Source organism: Microtus oregoni, unplaced genomic scaffold (genome assembly GCF_018167655.1).
Source record: "Microtus oregoni isolate MIOR12 unplaced genomic scaffold, Mior012 000085F_ref0000168, whole genome shotgun sequence".
NCBI classification, from domain to species: Eukaryota; Metazoa; Chordata; class Mammalia; order Rodentia; family Cricetidae; genus Microtus; species Microtus oregoni.
This window is the reverse complement of record NW_024544551.1, coordinates 4,539,652-4,554,302: the sequence shown is the minus strand read 5'-3', so window position 1 is coordinate 4,554,302 and position 14,651 is coordinate 4,539,652. Positions and strand designations below refer to the sequence as shown.

Below are 14,651 nucleotides of genomic sequence, written 5' to 3'. Positions count from 1 at the left end.
ATTCAGTATATCAAGCATTTCTTGAGTGCCTACTATATGTCAGAATTTGCTTGTTCCTAGGATTGTCAAGATAAAAAGGATATGCTTTAAACCAGTCAGTCTGGTGTTTCTATCTTACTTTAAAATTTATATTGGCTCATAATATATACTTTTACAAACATCTGGTCTTCCATGTCATCTGTAGACTATACCAAGACTTTGCATTTCCTACATTCTAGGTACTCCTACCCCTTCTTCGGCAGTGCGGCTCCTATTATGACTAACCCTCCTGTAGAAGTTCGGAAAAACATGGAAGTTTTTCTTCCCCAGTCTTACTGTGCATTTGATTTTGCAACTATGCCTCACCAGCTGCAGGACACCTTCCTACGGTAACATAGTCCTCGCAAATGAGATGCCTTTGCTACGTGAATCTGTACAATCTTAAACCTACAGTCATAGCTGCACTGGAGAATCCAGGAATTAGTTTATTGAGCCAGCAACATCTATCCTGGTGCAGAGCTTAACATGGTTTATTGTAAGTCCCAGCTTAGGTGTTGAAGTGTTGGGGGAATCTGAGGAACGAGAGAGCCTCGCCCGGAGTAAGAATATTTGAGTTTGACCATTGAGCCACCGAGCATAGTGTATTTTCTTCATTTTCATTTTAGTTATGGGAAATAGATTTTTCAAGGAAAATTTAGGTCTATGAAATCTGCTTTTCTCAGAGTATCATGTTCTTAAAGGAAGAATGAAGGTTAGCTTCAGATTCTGTAATGACTTATGAAAATAATAATAATGTTCAAAGAGTTTTCTTTATTATTTAGAGATACAAAGACAAATATTTGTTCTCTGGGGAGCTGAACCTTTAGCCATTGTGTTAAATAACTTCCCAGGTAGCAAAGTCTAAGTACATGAAGGCATTCAAAGACTGTCATTGGGAAGGAACTGCTTCAGAGTTGTAATTGTGGACACGGTTTCTCTCCCTAGGATCCCACTGCTGGTGGAATTGTGGCACAGGGATAAAATGAGTAAAGACTTACTCCTTGGGATTGCAAGAATCCAGCTTTCTAACGTCTTGTCTGCAGAAAAGACCCGGTTTTTGGACGCTAATGGTGAACAGTGCTGGCGGCAGACTTACAGTGAGAGCGTGCCTGTTATCGCGGCCCAGGGGTAAGCCGACAGCGGTGCCCACTGTGCTCCTCATGCTCGCGATGCATCTGCCTAAGAACCCACACCCTTGGTCCTGCCTATCTTCCTTCTGGCTGCTTTTCTTTTACCTGGGGCTGTGTTTATTGTTGTTTGCTTATTAGTTTTTTGATGCCCATTTACTTAGAAAAGTATAAGAATGTTTGTAAATATGATATCATGATTCTTATTCAGACTGCTGAGTGGTTTGTAAATTTTACTTATTGTTTGTGAGAGAAAAGGAGTACATGTGTGTGTGTATAGAGGTCAGTCTGTTCTCTCCTGCCACTTGTGGATATGGGGATTGAATTCAGATTGTCAGTCCTGTGTATAGAACCTCCCAGAACCATCACTGCCCCTAGCCCAGCAGTTTTTTTGTTGTTGTTTTTTGTTTTTTTATATATGTGTGTGGGTCTGATTATATGTGTAAACCACATGTGGGGACCAGAAAAGGGCGTCAGATTCCTTGGATCTGTAGTTGCGGACTGTTGTGAGCTGCCTGATCTGGGTGCTTGGAACAAAACTTGGGTCTTGCAAGTAGCAAGTTCTCTTGACAGTTGAGCCATCTCTCCAGCCTTTTAGCCTGATGATTTTAAAAAGGACCTGTTATCTGTTCTCACTATTAGAATGCTGGGGGCTTGTCCAGGGCTTTGTATACATTGAGCTGAAGCTCTGCTCCTGAGCTCTAGACCAGTTATTAAGATCTGCTCTTTGATTTCCTTATTTTAACGTAAGTTTATGATATATTTTGTGTTATTTTTCATTAGAAATGCTGTGATCTTTTTTTGTTGTTATATAACGTTTATTGCACTTTGAGGAAATCAACTATGAAACAGAAAAGGTCAAACTTCACCTAAGTTTTATTAATATCCTCAAGATAAAAACAACGCAGCAGATCTACTCCTCAGCTGTGATTTTTTTCCACTTGAAAATGTTTTAAAATTTGCCTGAAGTTTAAAGACTGATATAAAGGCTAGCTTTCAGTGACAGTTATTAAATTATATTATCATGAATGGCTTGGGATATAGCAGTGATAAAACACTTGTCTGGCGTCCACAGATCCCTGGCTTCAGTCACCAAAACCTAGGAAAGAAAAACAATAATACTCTGGTTAGTTTCTGACAGCTTAACACAACCTAGAGCCATCGTGGAGGAAGGACTCTGGTCAGCTAGGTCTGTGGGCATATCTGTGTGGCACTGTCATAATTGCTAACTGATAGGAGAGCCCAGCCCATGTGGGTGGTACATCTCTAAGATGATGGGCCTAGAGCGTATAAGAGAGCTAGCTGAGCATGAGAGAAAGATTTGGTGAGCAGCACTCTGCATGGTATTTTCTTCAGTTTCTGCCCGGACTTCCCTCAAAGATGAACTGTTATCTGTCAGCCAATAAACCTTTTCCTTCTCGAGTTGCTTTGGGTTATTGTTTTATCATAGAAGCAGAAAGCAAACTAGAGTAATGTTTCTTTTACTTGAACTTTATTGCTATAGTGAAAACATGTTTTCATATTTTAATTGGAATTTGTCAGATTACTTTTTTTGAATTAACAATAAAAATTGAGGTCCAAGTTAATATTATATACCATTTATCCTTTAAATAAAAACCTAGTGAGAATATAGAAAAAAAATTTCCTTTGGATAAAAACCTATTGAGAAGATAAAAAGAAAAAATAAGATTGAGCAAAAATTTGAGATCTAAAAGTACCGCTAAAAATTTCCCTTTTATTCTTTTCCACCCAGAGTCATATCCACAGACTGGAAGGTTTGTGGAAAGCTTCCTTCCCTTTGTGGATATGGAACAGCGCCCAGAGAATCAGTTATCTGTTAACAGAGAGCTCATTTTACTTTCATTCTTGTTACAGAAAAAACTCTCTTAAAGCTCGGCCTTCTCTTCTGCTGTCATAAGAAGTATTTAATCGAGTCATTAGTTGAAGCTGTCTTAATGCTTCTGTAGTTGTTTTTTATTGCTCTGCCTTGTATAGAGAGAAGTTGTAGATTCACCTGAGAACTTGTTCAGTTGTGTTGAAGCTTTTTCCTTGAACATAATAGTGTTTTGCTTAAACATTTTTTCTTTTACTTTGTGTATGGCATGGCGTATATGCAGAGGTCAGAAGACCACTTTGTGGAGTTGGTTTTCTTCTGGAGTCCAGGGATTCAGTTCAGGTCATGGGCTTGGTGCAAGTGCCTGACCCTGCTAGGCCGTCTTTGCTGGCCTGAGTACTTCATTTTACATCATTCATTTCTTTTTTTTTTTTTGTTTTAAATAGTAAAATTGGAAGACAAAATGTGGGTTTGGTTACTTAAAGGGCCATTGATTGTATGAGAAGTTTATCAGAGTTTCATTTTTAGACAATATTACTTTTTTTAGTTGCTATAAATAATATAGTTCTGTGATACAGAAGATGCTAATTATGACAAATAGCATATAATTGTCTTAAATGGTTTAATTTGAAGCACTGCTTATATCCAGGAATAGATGTTTGTATTCGTTCCAGACAGGAGGCAAATTGTGAATAACTTACATAAGCAAGAGTGGGGCTGCTGAGTACATCTCACTGTGTAAATCCAGTAAGTGTATGTTAGAGGCAGCATAAACCCATCATTGTGCCGGGTGTAGTTCAGTGGAAGAATGTTGTGTGCATAAGTCCCTCGCTCCCCAACAAAACAAAACTAAGGAAAAATCTTACTTAATGTGTATGACATGAGAAATCCACTCCTAATTCAAACAGGAAAAAGGTAGAACTGTGAGTGAGCATACATGTACATCTGCAGAGGAACAGAGGATAGGAAATAGGTGCAGCATGGCTGCGCACGCCTTTAGTCCCAGCACTCAGGAGGCAGAGGCAGGTGGATCGCTGTGAGTCTAGGGCTGGCTTGGCCTACATAGCAAGCTCCAATCCAGCCAAGGCTAGTAAATATCCATTAGCAATAATTATCAGTGGACTCTTCCGGTTTTTACTTCACCTTTTCATTTTTTCAGAACAAATACATAACCGTAAATGTAAGTATTAAGATATTGTGTTGATCAAGTAAAAAGCGCACTCTTGAGAAGTCCGAAGGCCAGGGAGGCTGGCCCAGTGTGAACAGCAAAAGTGAGATGTGAGAAATGTTACTCCCATGTGCTACAGACTAAGGGAATAGAAAGAAAAATAAGTTTCTGTGAACTTGAAAAATTCCTATTTTATTTGTAGGTCAAACAACAGGATACTAGATCTTTCTTACACGATGACCCTGGAAGACTATGGACTAGTGAAAATGCGTGAGATCTTTGTGTCCGATTCATCTCAGGTAAACACAGGTGTCATCAGTTTCTCTAGCCAGGATCTCAGTGTATATGGAGGTGCCACGTACGCTTTTTTTTTTCACATTGCAGGGTCTGTCTGCTGTGCAGCAGAAGCCATCTTCCCCCCTTCCAGCTCCCGGTCCTTCTGAGATCCAGAAGGAGCCTCGCGAGACCTTAGAGTACAAGGCTGCACTTGAGCTAGAGATGTGGAAAGAGATGCAGGAAGACATTTTTGAAACTCAGGTAGATTGAAATTGTATTCTAAAATCTCTATTTCATCTACCGAGTTTATTTTTTCCTTTTACAACTGGTTCTTCTTTCCATGTTCTTGTCTATCTTTCTTTGACTATCAACAAAACCTTTTTTTTAAAAGATTTATTTTTATTCTTTATATGTACGCATGTGTGTTGGTGTGGGTATGTGCACACGAGTACCCACAGAAACGAGAAGAGGGCATTGGATCCCCTGGAGCTGCAATCTCAGCTCTTAATGGTGCTCTCTCTCCAGCACCACAGAGGGGAGCTGCTTACTGGCTTGCTGTACATGACTTTCTCACCTGCTGTTTTATAGAACCCAAGACACCAGGGATGACACCACCCACAATGGGTTGGGTTTGTCCACCTCACTCACTGATTAACAAAATGTCCTACAGTTTTACATACATCCCAGGTTTACGGAGGTATTTTCTTAACTGCGGTTCCTGCCTCTCAAATGAGTTCAGCTGTTTCAGTTGATATAAAACTATGCAGCCCAGAGGCCCTGGCACTCTCTTTTGACCTCATTGAGCACCAGGCAGGCATGTGGTACACAGACAAGTTTGTCGACAGGACATCCACACACATTAAAAAAAAAAAAAAAAAAGAATAAAATAGAATGCTTTAAATGACATTGATAATCAGTATTAGTTCCTAAACTGAAAACTTTTTTTACTTATTTGAAATATTTGCCCTTTTCAAGTGACTATTTTCTTCCTATTACAGTTAAAACAGAAAGAATTGGCTCACATGCAAGCTCTTGCAGAAGAATGGAAAAAAAGAGACCGGGAAAGAGAGTCACTAGTGAAGAAAAAGGTAAAGAAAAAACTTGTGTAAAAACTGAGGGAGGGGACGGAAGCATTTGTGTTAGGAGCTTCTAGATGCGTTGCAGTCTTAGGAAGGAACAAACTTTTTAGTTCCCAGCACACGACAGACGAGTAACTAAGGAGCCTTGAGCATAGCCAAAAGAAAAAGACACTTTAAAGTCTACTTTCCTAAGAAATGTTCATCTAAACGGGCCTGCACATGTCTTAAATATTGTCTTCCTTTATTTTTGAACTTTATATAATAAGAATTGTGGATGGAACTCATGTATTGCCTATTATTTAATTCAAGAGTGCTGGACAGTAGGTTTTACTTTAAGACAAGCTAAGTTCTTCCTTGGACCATTTTTTTTTATGCTATTGAATTTTTTAAATATTAAAGTTTGCAAAATTCAAACTAATTTGAGAAATTAATGAAGTTGCCACAATGGAATAAATCCAGCTTCTGCCTTTGCCTTCCTTAAATAAATTGGTTTAAATATCATGAAGTTAAAATGAGAAAATTAGTAGTACCAACCAGGCCGTAGTGCGGTGGTAGGCAGACATGACTAGCATGCATATGGCCTCATGTTCAGTCCTCAGCATTGCAAAACACAGGACAGAAAGCTTCATCTGGGAAGTTTTGGTTTGCTCTTGTGTTGGTGGTACAGATTCTTTTCAGTTGACGTTTTTATTGGTTTCCATGTAAACTACCATGACTAGCACCTGAGCTTGAGTGTATAAACCCAGGGCTACTTAGTAACTCTTCAGAAAGCCCCGACTCAGAGGCTGTGTTAGAGTAGAGCACCTGTGTAGCAGGGACTTAGCATCCTGGGTTCCTTCTCTAACACCACACATAAAGAAATGAAATTGGAAATAAGAGCAAGTAGGTTTTAGTGCTGCCTTGTACTCCTCACATTTAAAGGCAGATGTGGAGTGGTTGTCCTTTCATCCTAAGTACATTTTTGAAACTAAAGATTTTATTTGTCTTAAAGTGCTCTATTGTGGAAGCATCTTGTGACCTAGGAAGCGCCAAGATTTGTGATTGGTCTTAAAAACTGTACTGACCACCGTAAAATCAAGTGTGTGTGTGTGTGTGGGGGGGGGGGCAAACATCTTTTCTCTGGTATGAGGTTCTTTAAAGCTAATTTCTTTGAGAAAGTTCACTATAGTATTTTTATGTACTGAATGTTTGAGGCTTTTCTGTCATTTTTTTTCTAGGTAAAAAAAAGTTTAACAGTGTATAACTTCTTTAATACTTTTATAGTTTACCTGAATGAATGGTGTACATCAGTTGCTATTCTGCATTCTGGAACAGAAGACAGTAACTGTATTGTCTATGTTCCTGACATTTGGATGATGACCCCAGTTGAGAAAAGGGGATTTTAGAAAACCTTCTATAAATGAAGTTTTTTTTTTAAAAAAAAAATATATGTATAAAGATATAGGCAATTCAGTTTTTATTTAAGGGAATAGTTATCCTGATAGATGACATCCTAAATGGTGTGGTCCTAGAAACCAGACTAGGATGACATGGGAATGAGGAAATGACAGAACTACAAACAAAAACAGAGGTTGGGTGGGCTGTGCTTGTTCTGATGAAGCCACGTGGTCCTTTTGTGTGTAGCCCAGGAGGAAAGGTGAGAGGTCTCTGTAGAGGAGCAGTCTCAGGCTGTAGTCATCCAGGGGGAGGGGGCTGAGATTGCTAGTTTTTGTATACACTGGCCAATCATTAGTTAATGCATTGGGGTCCTTGACATGTGTCCATGTCAGCAATCACATCCCAGGGCTTCCTCCGTTCTTTACACATTCACCCACGGCATCCTCTGCCTCCAGAGAAGTAAATGAGTTATGGAGAAGAGAAGGAGGAATGAGTTTTTTAAGAGCTGAAGGGGTCCTCGTGCTGCCCTACAATCTCAGTGCTTCCTCTACTCAGTCCACTCGCTGACTCCCACAGTCCTTACGGCCATGGCTTTTCTCTTACTAGACAGAGCCTGTTCATCCTCTCCCTGTCTGAGCGATTCCTGTCTGTGGAGACACTGGGCTTCCTTCTCTGTATGTCTCTCACATGCTACTCTTGACTCGTCTGGTTCCTGATTTTCATGCCAGCTCCAATATCTCGATACTGGAATTGATTGACTTGTTTCAGGGCCCCATCCTTGTGCGTGTTCTTTGTTCTGTCTATTCTTGCCTGTTTGGTGTATCAGAATGTGTACATTATACACACATGTGCAAGCTCTGCCTTTTCTGCTTCCATTGCTGACCTCTGCCCTGGCCTCTTAGCTGCCTGTGCTGCGCTGACTGCTGAGTGTCTAGGATGCATCTCAGGTCCAACATATCTAAAGCCACGGTTTCATCAGCCTTCTCTCTGGGTTTGCTCCACCTGACTCCCATGTAAAAATAAATGACTTTATCTTTTCCTTGGTTGTTGAGACTTCAAGCAAGTCATCGCTAGTTCTCTTTTGAGCCTAGTTCACTAGCACACCTTTGGCTTCACAATCAGAAGATGTTTTGGAAAATAACCAATTTCCCTCCCATCCCTCACTATTTCCTTGGTTAAAGCTATCATGTCTTGCTTCTAAGACTGTAGGTTACCTTTTTTCTTCTCTCTCTTCCTCTCCTCTCCTCCCCTCCCCCCTCCCCCCTCCCTCTCCTGAGAAAGGGCTTCTCTGTGTATCCCTGCCTGTCATGGACCCTGCTCTGTAGACCAGGCTGGTCTCGAACTCATAGAGATCTGCCTTCCTCTGCCTCTTCCAAGCACTGGGATTAAAGACACACACCACCATCACCTGACTACAGTTTACCTTTTCTTTAGTGTCTCTTTTTCCTTCCTGGCTTCTTTACCTTGTCGTGTTCTTGTCAGCCAAAGAGCACATCTTTAGCTGTGTACTCTCCTCTGTTGAAAACTCAGCGTAGGATAAAGTGGAGCTCTTAGCAGAACATAGAGGGTATTATATGATCTGCACCATGGCTTCCTCTTCTACTGCTTTTTTCTCCACCACACTGGCATCCTGTAACTCAACACTTGATAAGTCTCCCCCTTTTCTAGGAATATGGGGAACATTTTCCCCTGAAGATGCTTTTGTTGTCTACTCTGAATAATCTCAGCGAAGCCTTCTCTGACTGCCATATCCAGTAGTGCCCTTTCCTGCCACAGACACCACATCTCTCCTGGCTAGGCTGTGCTTCTTCCTGATCCTGACTAGCACTAGGTCTGCACTTGTTTATACTCTGTCTTCCCCAGAACACAGATTCCACTTGACTTTATTTTGCCCAGTATATGTTAGGTATATATACCTAACTAAAATAAAAGATTGTGATTTGAAGTTTTCATACAAATTTTGAGTTTGATATGTTTAAGGTAGAACTGTATATCTGGAATTATAAGAAGCTTGACTTCATGATATAAGTTTGGGAGGCCTTGGTATATGGGCCAGTAGGGCTAGGTGCCATTGAGAGGTTATTGCATGAGAGGGACAAGCATCCTGAGATGATGCTGGTGTGAACAGAGATATTTCGGTATTTTTAGATTATGATTTGGTTCGGTTGTGCTTGCCATAGTTTACATAGGTCAAAGCTAAACATTGAGATGGGAGTTTGGTTGGTGTGTTGAGGTGTCAGATTTTGGAAATTTTTCTTGCCACCAGTGTGGTGACTAGCATTTTTAAGTAGCAAAGGGGATTAATTATAGACTGAGCCTGTAGACACAGCCTTCCCTAAGCTTTGGCAGTGCAGTTATTGGTGCCTGAACCAGTAAGGCTGCATCTGGATATTATATTTTTTTAAAAGATTTAGTTCAGAACCTAGAGTCTGTTTCCATTAGATTCAAGGCGTTAAAGAATGTAGAACTCAAAGTATGTGAAGCAGTTGCAGTGTGTGTTGATCTTGAAGAACAGCCCAGAAGGGAAGAGAAGGCTGTCACAGCGTCAGATATGTGGAGATAGAGTTCTCCTCTCTATCCGAGTGTAGAATCCTTCCACTTCTGAGAGGCACTGCAGCAGGCACTTACCTGCCTTGGGGAAGAGGGGTCTGGAGAGGCCTGGGTTCTAGAGGCTGGGTGATAACGAGGGCAGAAAAATGGCTTTGGAAAGTCCCCGAGACAGATGATCAACTAAGAGAATGGCAACTCCTCCACACTGAGTAAGCTGAGCTGGTAGCTTTTTATTCTGAATAGAACTCGATTCTCAAAACCAGACCTGGGTGTGGTGGTGTGCGCCTCTCCAGCACTTGGGAGACTGAAACTCGGAGAGTTCATGGCCAGCCTGATGTTCATAGCAAGTTCCAAGACCTGTCTCAACGAAAATACAGGTCTTGGGCCGCTAGTGCCCGTGCACAGGACTTCACCAGCACCTTGGCTTCTCAGTAGGAGAATGCCCAGTGCAGATGTCCTTGCAGAAGATTCCATTTTCAGGAGATGGAAGAATTTATGCTTTGAATTGGTACATGTTTTATGTCTCTCTCTCATTCTCAGATCCTTATTTACTGAAAGGATGTGTTGTCTTGAACATGAAGAAGATCATTTTTCTTTTTCTGTGTTTTAGGTAGCTGAGTACAGTATCCTAGAAGGCAAACTTCAAAAAGCCCTAACTGAGCTAGAGAACCGAGAGCAGCAGCTTGTCAGTGCGGAAATGGAGGTACCACTTCTCTCTGAACTTGGTTCCCTGGGTTGTGGAGTCCGTACTCTCACTTGTTCGCTGCAGAATGTGGCAGGCGTTGGATGAGTACTGTGTCAGACATGGAGACAGCACTGTAGAGCTGGGTAAAGCATGTTAGGATGCTCAGATTCAGCAGAAGAGTGGCTGTCACTCAACCACTTTTCTCACCCTGCAACAGTGGTTTATGTTCTTTCCCATTGTGTGTAAGAATTAGTATTTTCACTGCTTGGAGAAGAGCAAGTGGGGCCTATTGAGGGTACATACCCAAATGGGTGTCAGAGGGAAAAGAATATCCCTCATTAAAGGTTCGATCCCATGAACCTGTAATCCTAGTATTCAAGAAGTAGAGGTAGGAGGACAGCATGGGCTGTTTAACCACCACCACCACCAACAACAGTAATAATAATAATAATAAATTGGATCTCAAGACATATGGGAATATGTTGTAGTATTAAACACAGTCAGCAGTTCATGAGGTCTTAACAGACTTGTACTCCAGGACTTTTCTGTAAAATATAAGTGTGTAATACACATAAATTATAAGCATATAAAACATAAAAGTAACTATAATCTTTCCATTTTGTTTATATGTCTCTTCTCTAACTATAATGTTTAAGATTTTATCAGTAAATACTCTGACTTTATTGTTTACATTGCTGGAGTTTTTAAATGAGTTAGGTGTATTGGCCTACTCAAATCTATCTTCTAAATGGTTAGGCATTTAGAAACATGTAGTTGAAGAAAGAAACTCAAGTCACATTTTTATATAATAAAAATGAGAGTTTTAAGTGGTTAGGATCTTTTCAACTAAATTTATATGAGTTGTGTGTGGCTTGTATACTATTAGCATTGAGTAATTGAAAAATTAGTATATATAAACATTGAAGTCTAATATCTAAAGAGGACATGAAGTAAGAGTGTAGGTATTCTTTGTTGTGCATGTAGAGGCCAGAGGACAGCCTGGAGTTGTTCTTAGGAGGAATCCCATGTAGAGGCCAGAGGACAGCCTGGAGTTGTTCTTAGGAGGAATCCCATGTAGAGCCCAGAGGACAGCCTGGAGCTGTTCTTAGGAGGAATCCCATGTAGAGCCCAGAGGACAGCCTGGAGCTGTTCTTAGGAGGAATCCCATGTAGAGCCCAGAGGACAGCCTGGAGTTGTTCTTAGGAGGAATCCCATGTAGAGCCCAGAGGACAGCCTGGAGCTGTTCTTAGGAGGAATCCCATGTAGAGCCCAGAGGACAGCCTGGAGTTGTTCTTAGGAGGAATCCCATGTAGAGGCCAGAGGACAGCCTGGAGTTGTTCTTAGGAGGAATCCCATGTAGAGGCCAGAGGACAGCCTGGAGTTGTTCTTAGGAGGAATCCCATGTAGAGGCCAGAGGACAGCCTGGAGTTGTTCTTAGGAGGAATCCCATGTAGAGGCCAATGGACAGCCTGGAGTTGTTCTTAGGAGGAATCCCACAGACTATTTGAGACAGGGTCTCGTTAGCCGGGAGCTCACCAAGTAGGCTGGGCTTGCTGTAGAGCTCCAGGATCTGTCAAGTCTCCTCCTCCCCAGCTCTGGAAGCACAGTGTGCACCACTGTGCTTTCTTAGGTGAGTTCTGGGGTCCTGCTCAGGCCATTGTGCTTGGGAGGCACTCCTTTGTGGTCTGAACCATCTCCCCAGCTCAGCTGGTAAGTGTTTGAACACTGACTAACCTAAGGCTAGGAGACGAACAGTGTTGTGCAGCCAGCGACCAGCCAGCCTCCCAATGGTGCTTTTCTTTTCAGCTTCAAAGAGAGAGAAAAGAGCTACAATCAGAACGGGAGCGGAACCTTCAAGAACTTCAGGACTCTGTCCGCAGGGCCAGAGATGACTGTGTTCACCAGGTGGAGCTGGAGAGGCTGAAGCTGAAGCAGCTGGAAGAGGACAAGCACCGGCTTCAGCAGCAGGTGCTGGAGTTAGTGGTTCTAGAACTGCTTCCCCACAGAGCCATGGCACCCACTGGGATGGGACTGTTGTATTCACTGCAGAGAGCCCAATTGAAGTGGGATTTGTTTTTTTTAAGTTAAAGCTAAGGACTGTATTAGTGTAATTTTCTTACTCTTAGAACCATTTGTGTGAAACTACAGGATTTCAGGTAACTTGCAACGTAAAAGGTTTTTCTGTAAATCTCCTTTTAGCAACATAGACATTCATTAGGACCTTAATGCTAGAAGTTTACTAAAATAATCCAGTGCTTTCTAGAACCTACATTTTGTAAGATGAGTGTCTCCCTTGCCTCGATTTACAGACCCTTTATGTGCCCATCCTTCCAGGCAGTTGTTGGAGGCCCCTATAGCCAGGTCACTTAGGTGGAATGGGCATCTTTATGCCCACATTTGCTGAACACTGTTATTCTCAGTGTTGAATATTCTATTTTAGCTGTTGTCACCCCCCCCACACACACACAATACTTTCCTCCACCCCCAGGCCTCCTCCCATGCCGTCCTGTAGTTGCCTCTGCTCCCTTATCTGGCCGTTCTGCTTCCAGCTTTCTCCAAGCTCAGGGCTTACTTCTGCTTTTCCACATTTCTAGTCAAGATCTTCTCTCTACTCTAGACCTCCACTTCAGATTGCTTTTCTGATACCCTTACATGGATATTTTCAAGGCATTTTAAAGCAGTGTCTTACCATATACTTACTTACCTTGCTTTTCTGAGTGTTTGTGTGGATGATGGGCTGTCTGAGCTTGTGTTGCAGCCAGTAGTTGTGAAATTTTGGAAGCAGGTTATTCTTGAGCCTTCCACTGCCTTTTCACCGTGCATAGGTGGTGATGGGTATCATTAGCCCATAGCCTGTGTGTAGTTTCTAGTCATCTGTCTGACATCATCCCCCACTCTCACCTCTGCTGTGTGCTGTGCACTTTCTAATCGCTGTTCTCTTGTCAACACACCCTGCGTGCTTCCCCCACAAGACCTCACTGTGTCCAGTTTCCCACGGGCCCTGTAAATTCTGTGTCCATTTACTTTCAGCAAAATGTCACTTACCCCAAATATTTCCAAGTCCAGGTCAAGCTTATGTTACATCTATTTCTGTAATATCGCTTTCTTTTTTCTTTACAATGAATGTTCCAGTTTTTATTTTCATTTAACGATCATTTAATCAGTTTCAGATTGTTGCTCCGTAAAAACTGTTTGGTTTATAGCTCTGTCCTGGAGCCCAGCCCGGTGTCAGCAGTGATAGGGACTCAAATATTTCTAGAAAAGGGAGGGAAAGATCAGGCTGTTAAAAATTCAGCGTATTTTTCTTGAAAAATTCTAGTGTAGATTAGATGTGTCTGTTGACTGCTTCAGGGTCGTCTGTCATGAATAGTGTCCATAGTAGTTCTCTCACCCACGGTTTACACGGTTGTGAATGGGAATTTGGTTGTTATCGTGGGTCTCATTTAACATACAAAAAGTAGGTATTTGTCATGGGACTCAACCAGCATAGTGCCTTTTCTTCCTGCTCAAGAAGGTTTAGTCATCCAGAGCAAAGGCTTCAGAGTCAAGGGAGTGCTTGGCACACACCCTGCCATCCCCATCACACCCACACCATCCCAAGGTGGTGTCACTGACTCACAGTTCTGTAGCAAGAGTATTGGCGAGAAAGGAATTCCGGAAAATTCTCAAGGCACATCTTTATTCTTGATGCACAGTTCTCATCAGGAGGGAGCCTGGTGAATTTCCAGTTTGCTCAAGGAGCAAAGCCCTTGACATGCCACATTTTATGCGTAAGAGAAATTCGGGGCATTACACTGACATGGTTTCATATATTAAATGTGCTGTTCTGCTTAGACTGGTAGAAGAGACAGTTAATCATAAAGAGAACTTATGAAGATAAAAGTATCTGTATTCCGATAGGTAAAAGCAGGCTCTGGAACTCATAGTGAGAGATGCCTTTCCAAGGACAGAGTCCATCATGCCCTAACAGCTGTTACCTTACAACTGGATTGTAACAGCATAATTGCTTATGACAGTGTCCCTGAATGGTGAAGAACCAAATATACTATTAGTATATTTCTTGTTTAGAATATAAAAGTAGGGGCTAGGAAGTTGGCTTGGTCAGAGAAGGTGCTTTCCAAGGCAAGCATCTGCGCCTGAGTTGGGGTCCCAAGCACCCATGGAAAAAGCTGGGCATGGTAACATGCACCTATAATCAGCACTGGGAGCAGAGACAGGAGGTGCCCTGGAGCTTGCTGCCCACCCCATTAGTCAATCTGTGAGAGCTCCTTTCAGAGTATATGGTGGGGAGTAGTTGAGATACTGATGGTGACTTCTGGCCTCCACACACGTCCACACAGAGCAAAAGTCTTGTAAAAAGTGAGATCACTTCAGAATGGTGTCTGCTGACCTTGGAAGACTGAGTTAGGTGGAAACTTGTCGTTGCGGGGGCAGCAGCTTCTTCTGAAGATTACAGGTATTTCATAGCTTACAGAGCCACCATGCTCAGCCTGACGGGCATCTTTCTGCCCTCAGCTAAGTACTTAATTAAGTCGCC

General features: G+C 42.0%; 1 protein-coding gene across 3 annotated transcripts in view; it reads left to right on the top strand.

The window, feature by feature from the left end:
- Positions 1 to 14,651, top strand: part of LOC121441961 (centrosomal protein of 120 kDa-like) — a 61,313-nt gene that overhangs the window by 23,787 nt on the left and 22,875 nt on the right. For all 3 annotated transcript variants that reach the window (XM_041643388.1, XM_041643389.1, XM_041643387.1), the window contains 7 exons: positions 219 to 368; positions 964 to 1,146; positions 4,350 to 4,446; positions 4,532 to 4,684; positions 5,422 to 5,511; positions 10,040 to 10,132; positions 11,921 to 12,082. In XM_041643388.1, coding sequence (XP_041499322.1) covers positions 219 to 368; positions 964 to 1,146; positions 4,350 to 4,446; positions 4,532 to 4,684; positions 5,422 to 5,511; positions 10,040 to 10,132; positions 11,921 to 12,082 — 928 coding nt within the window. The remainder of the gene's footprint in view (positions 1 to 218; positions 369 to 963; positions 1,147 to 4,349; positions 4,447 to 4,531; positions 4,685 to 5,421; positions 5,512 to 10,039; positions 10,133 to 11,920; positions 12,083 to 14,651) is intronic.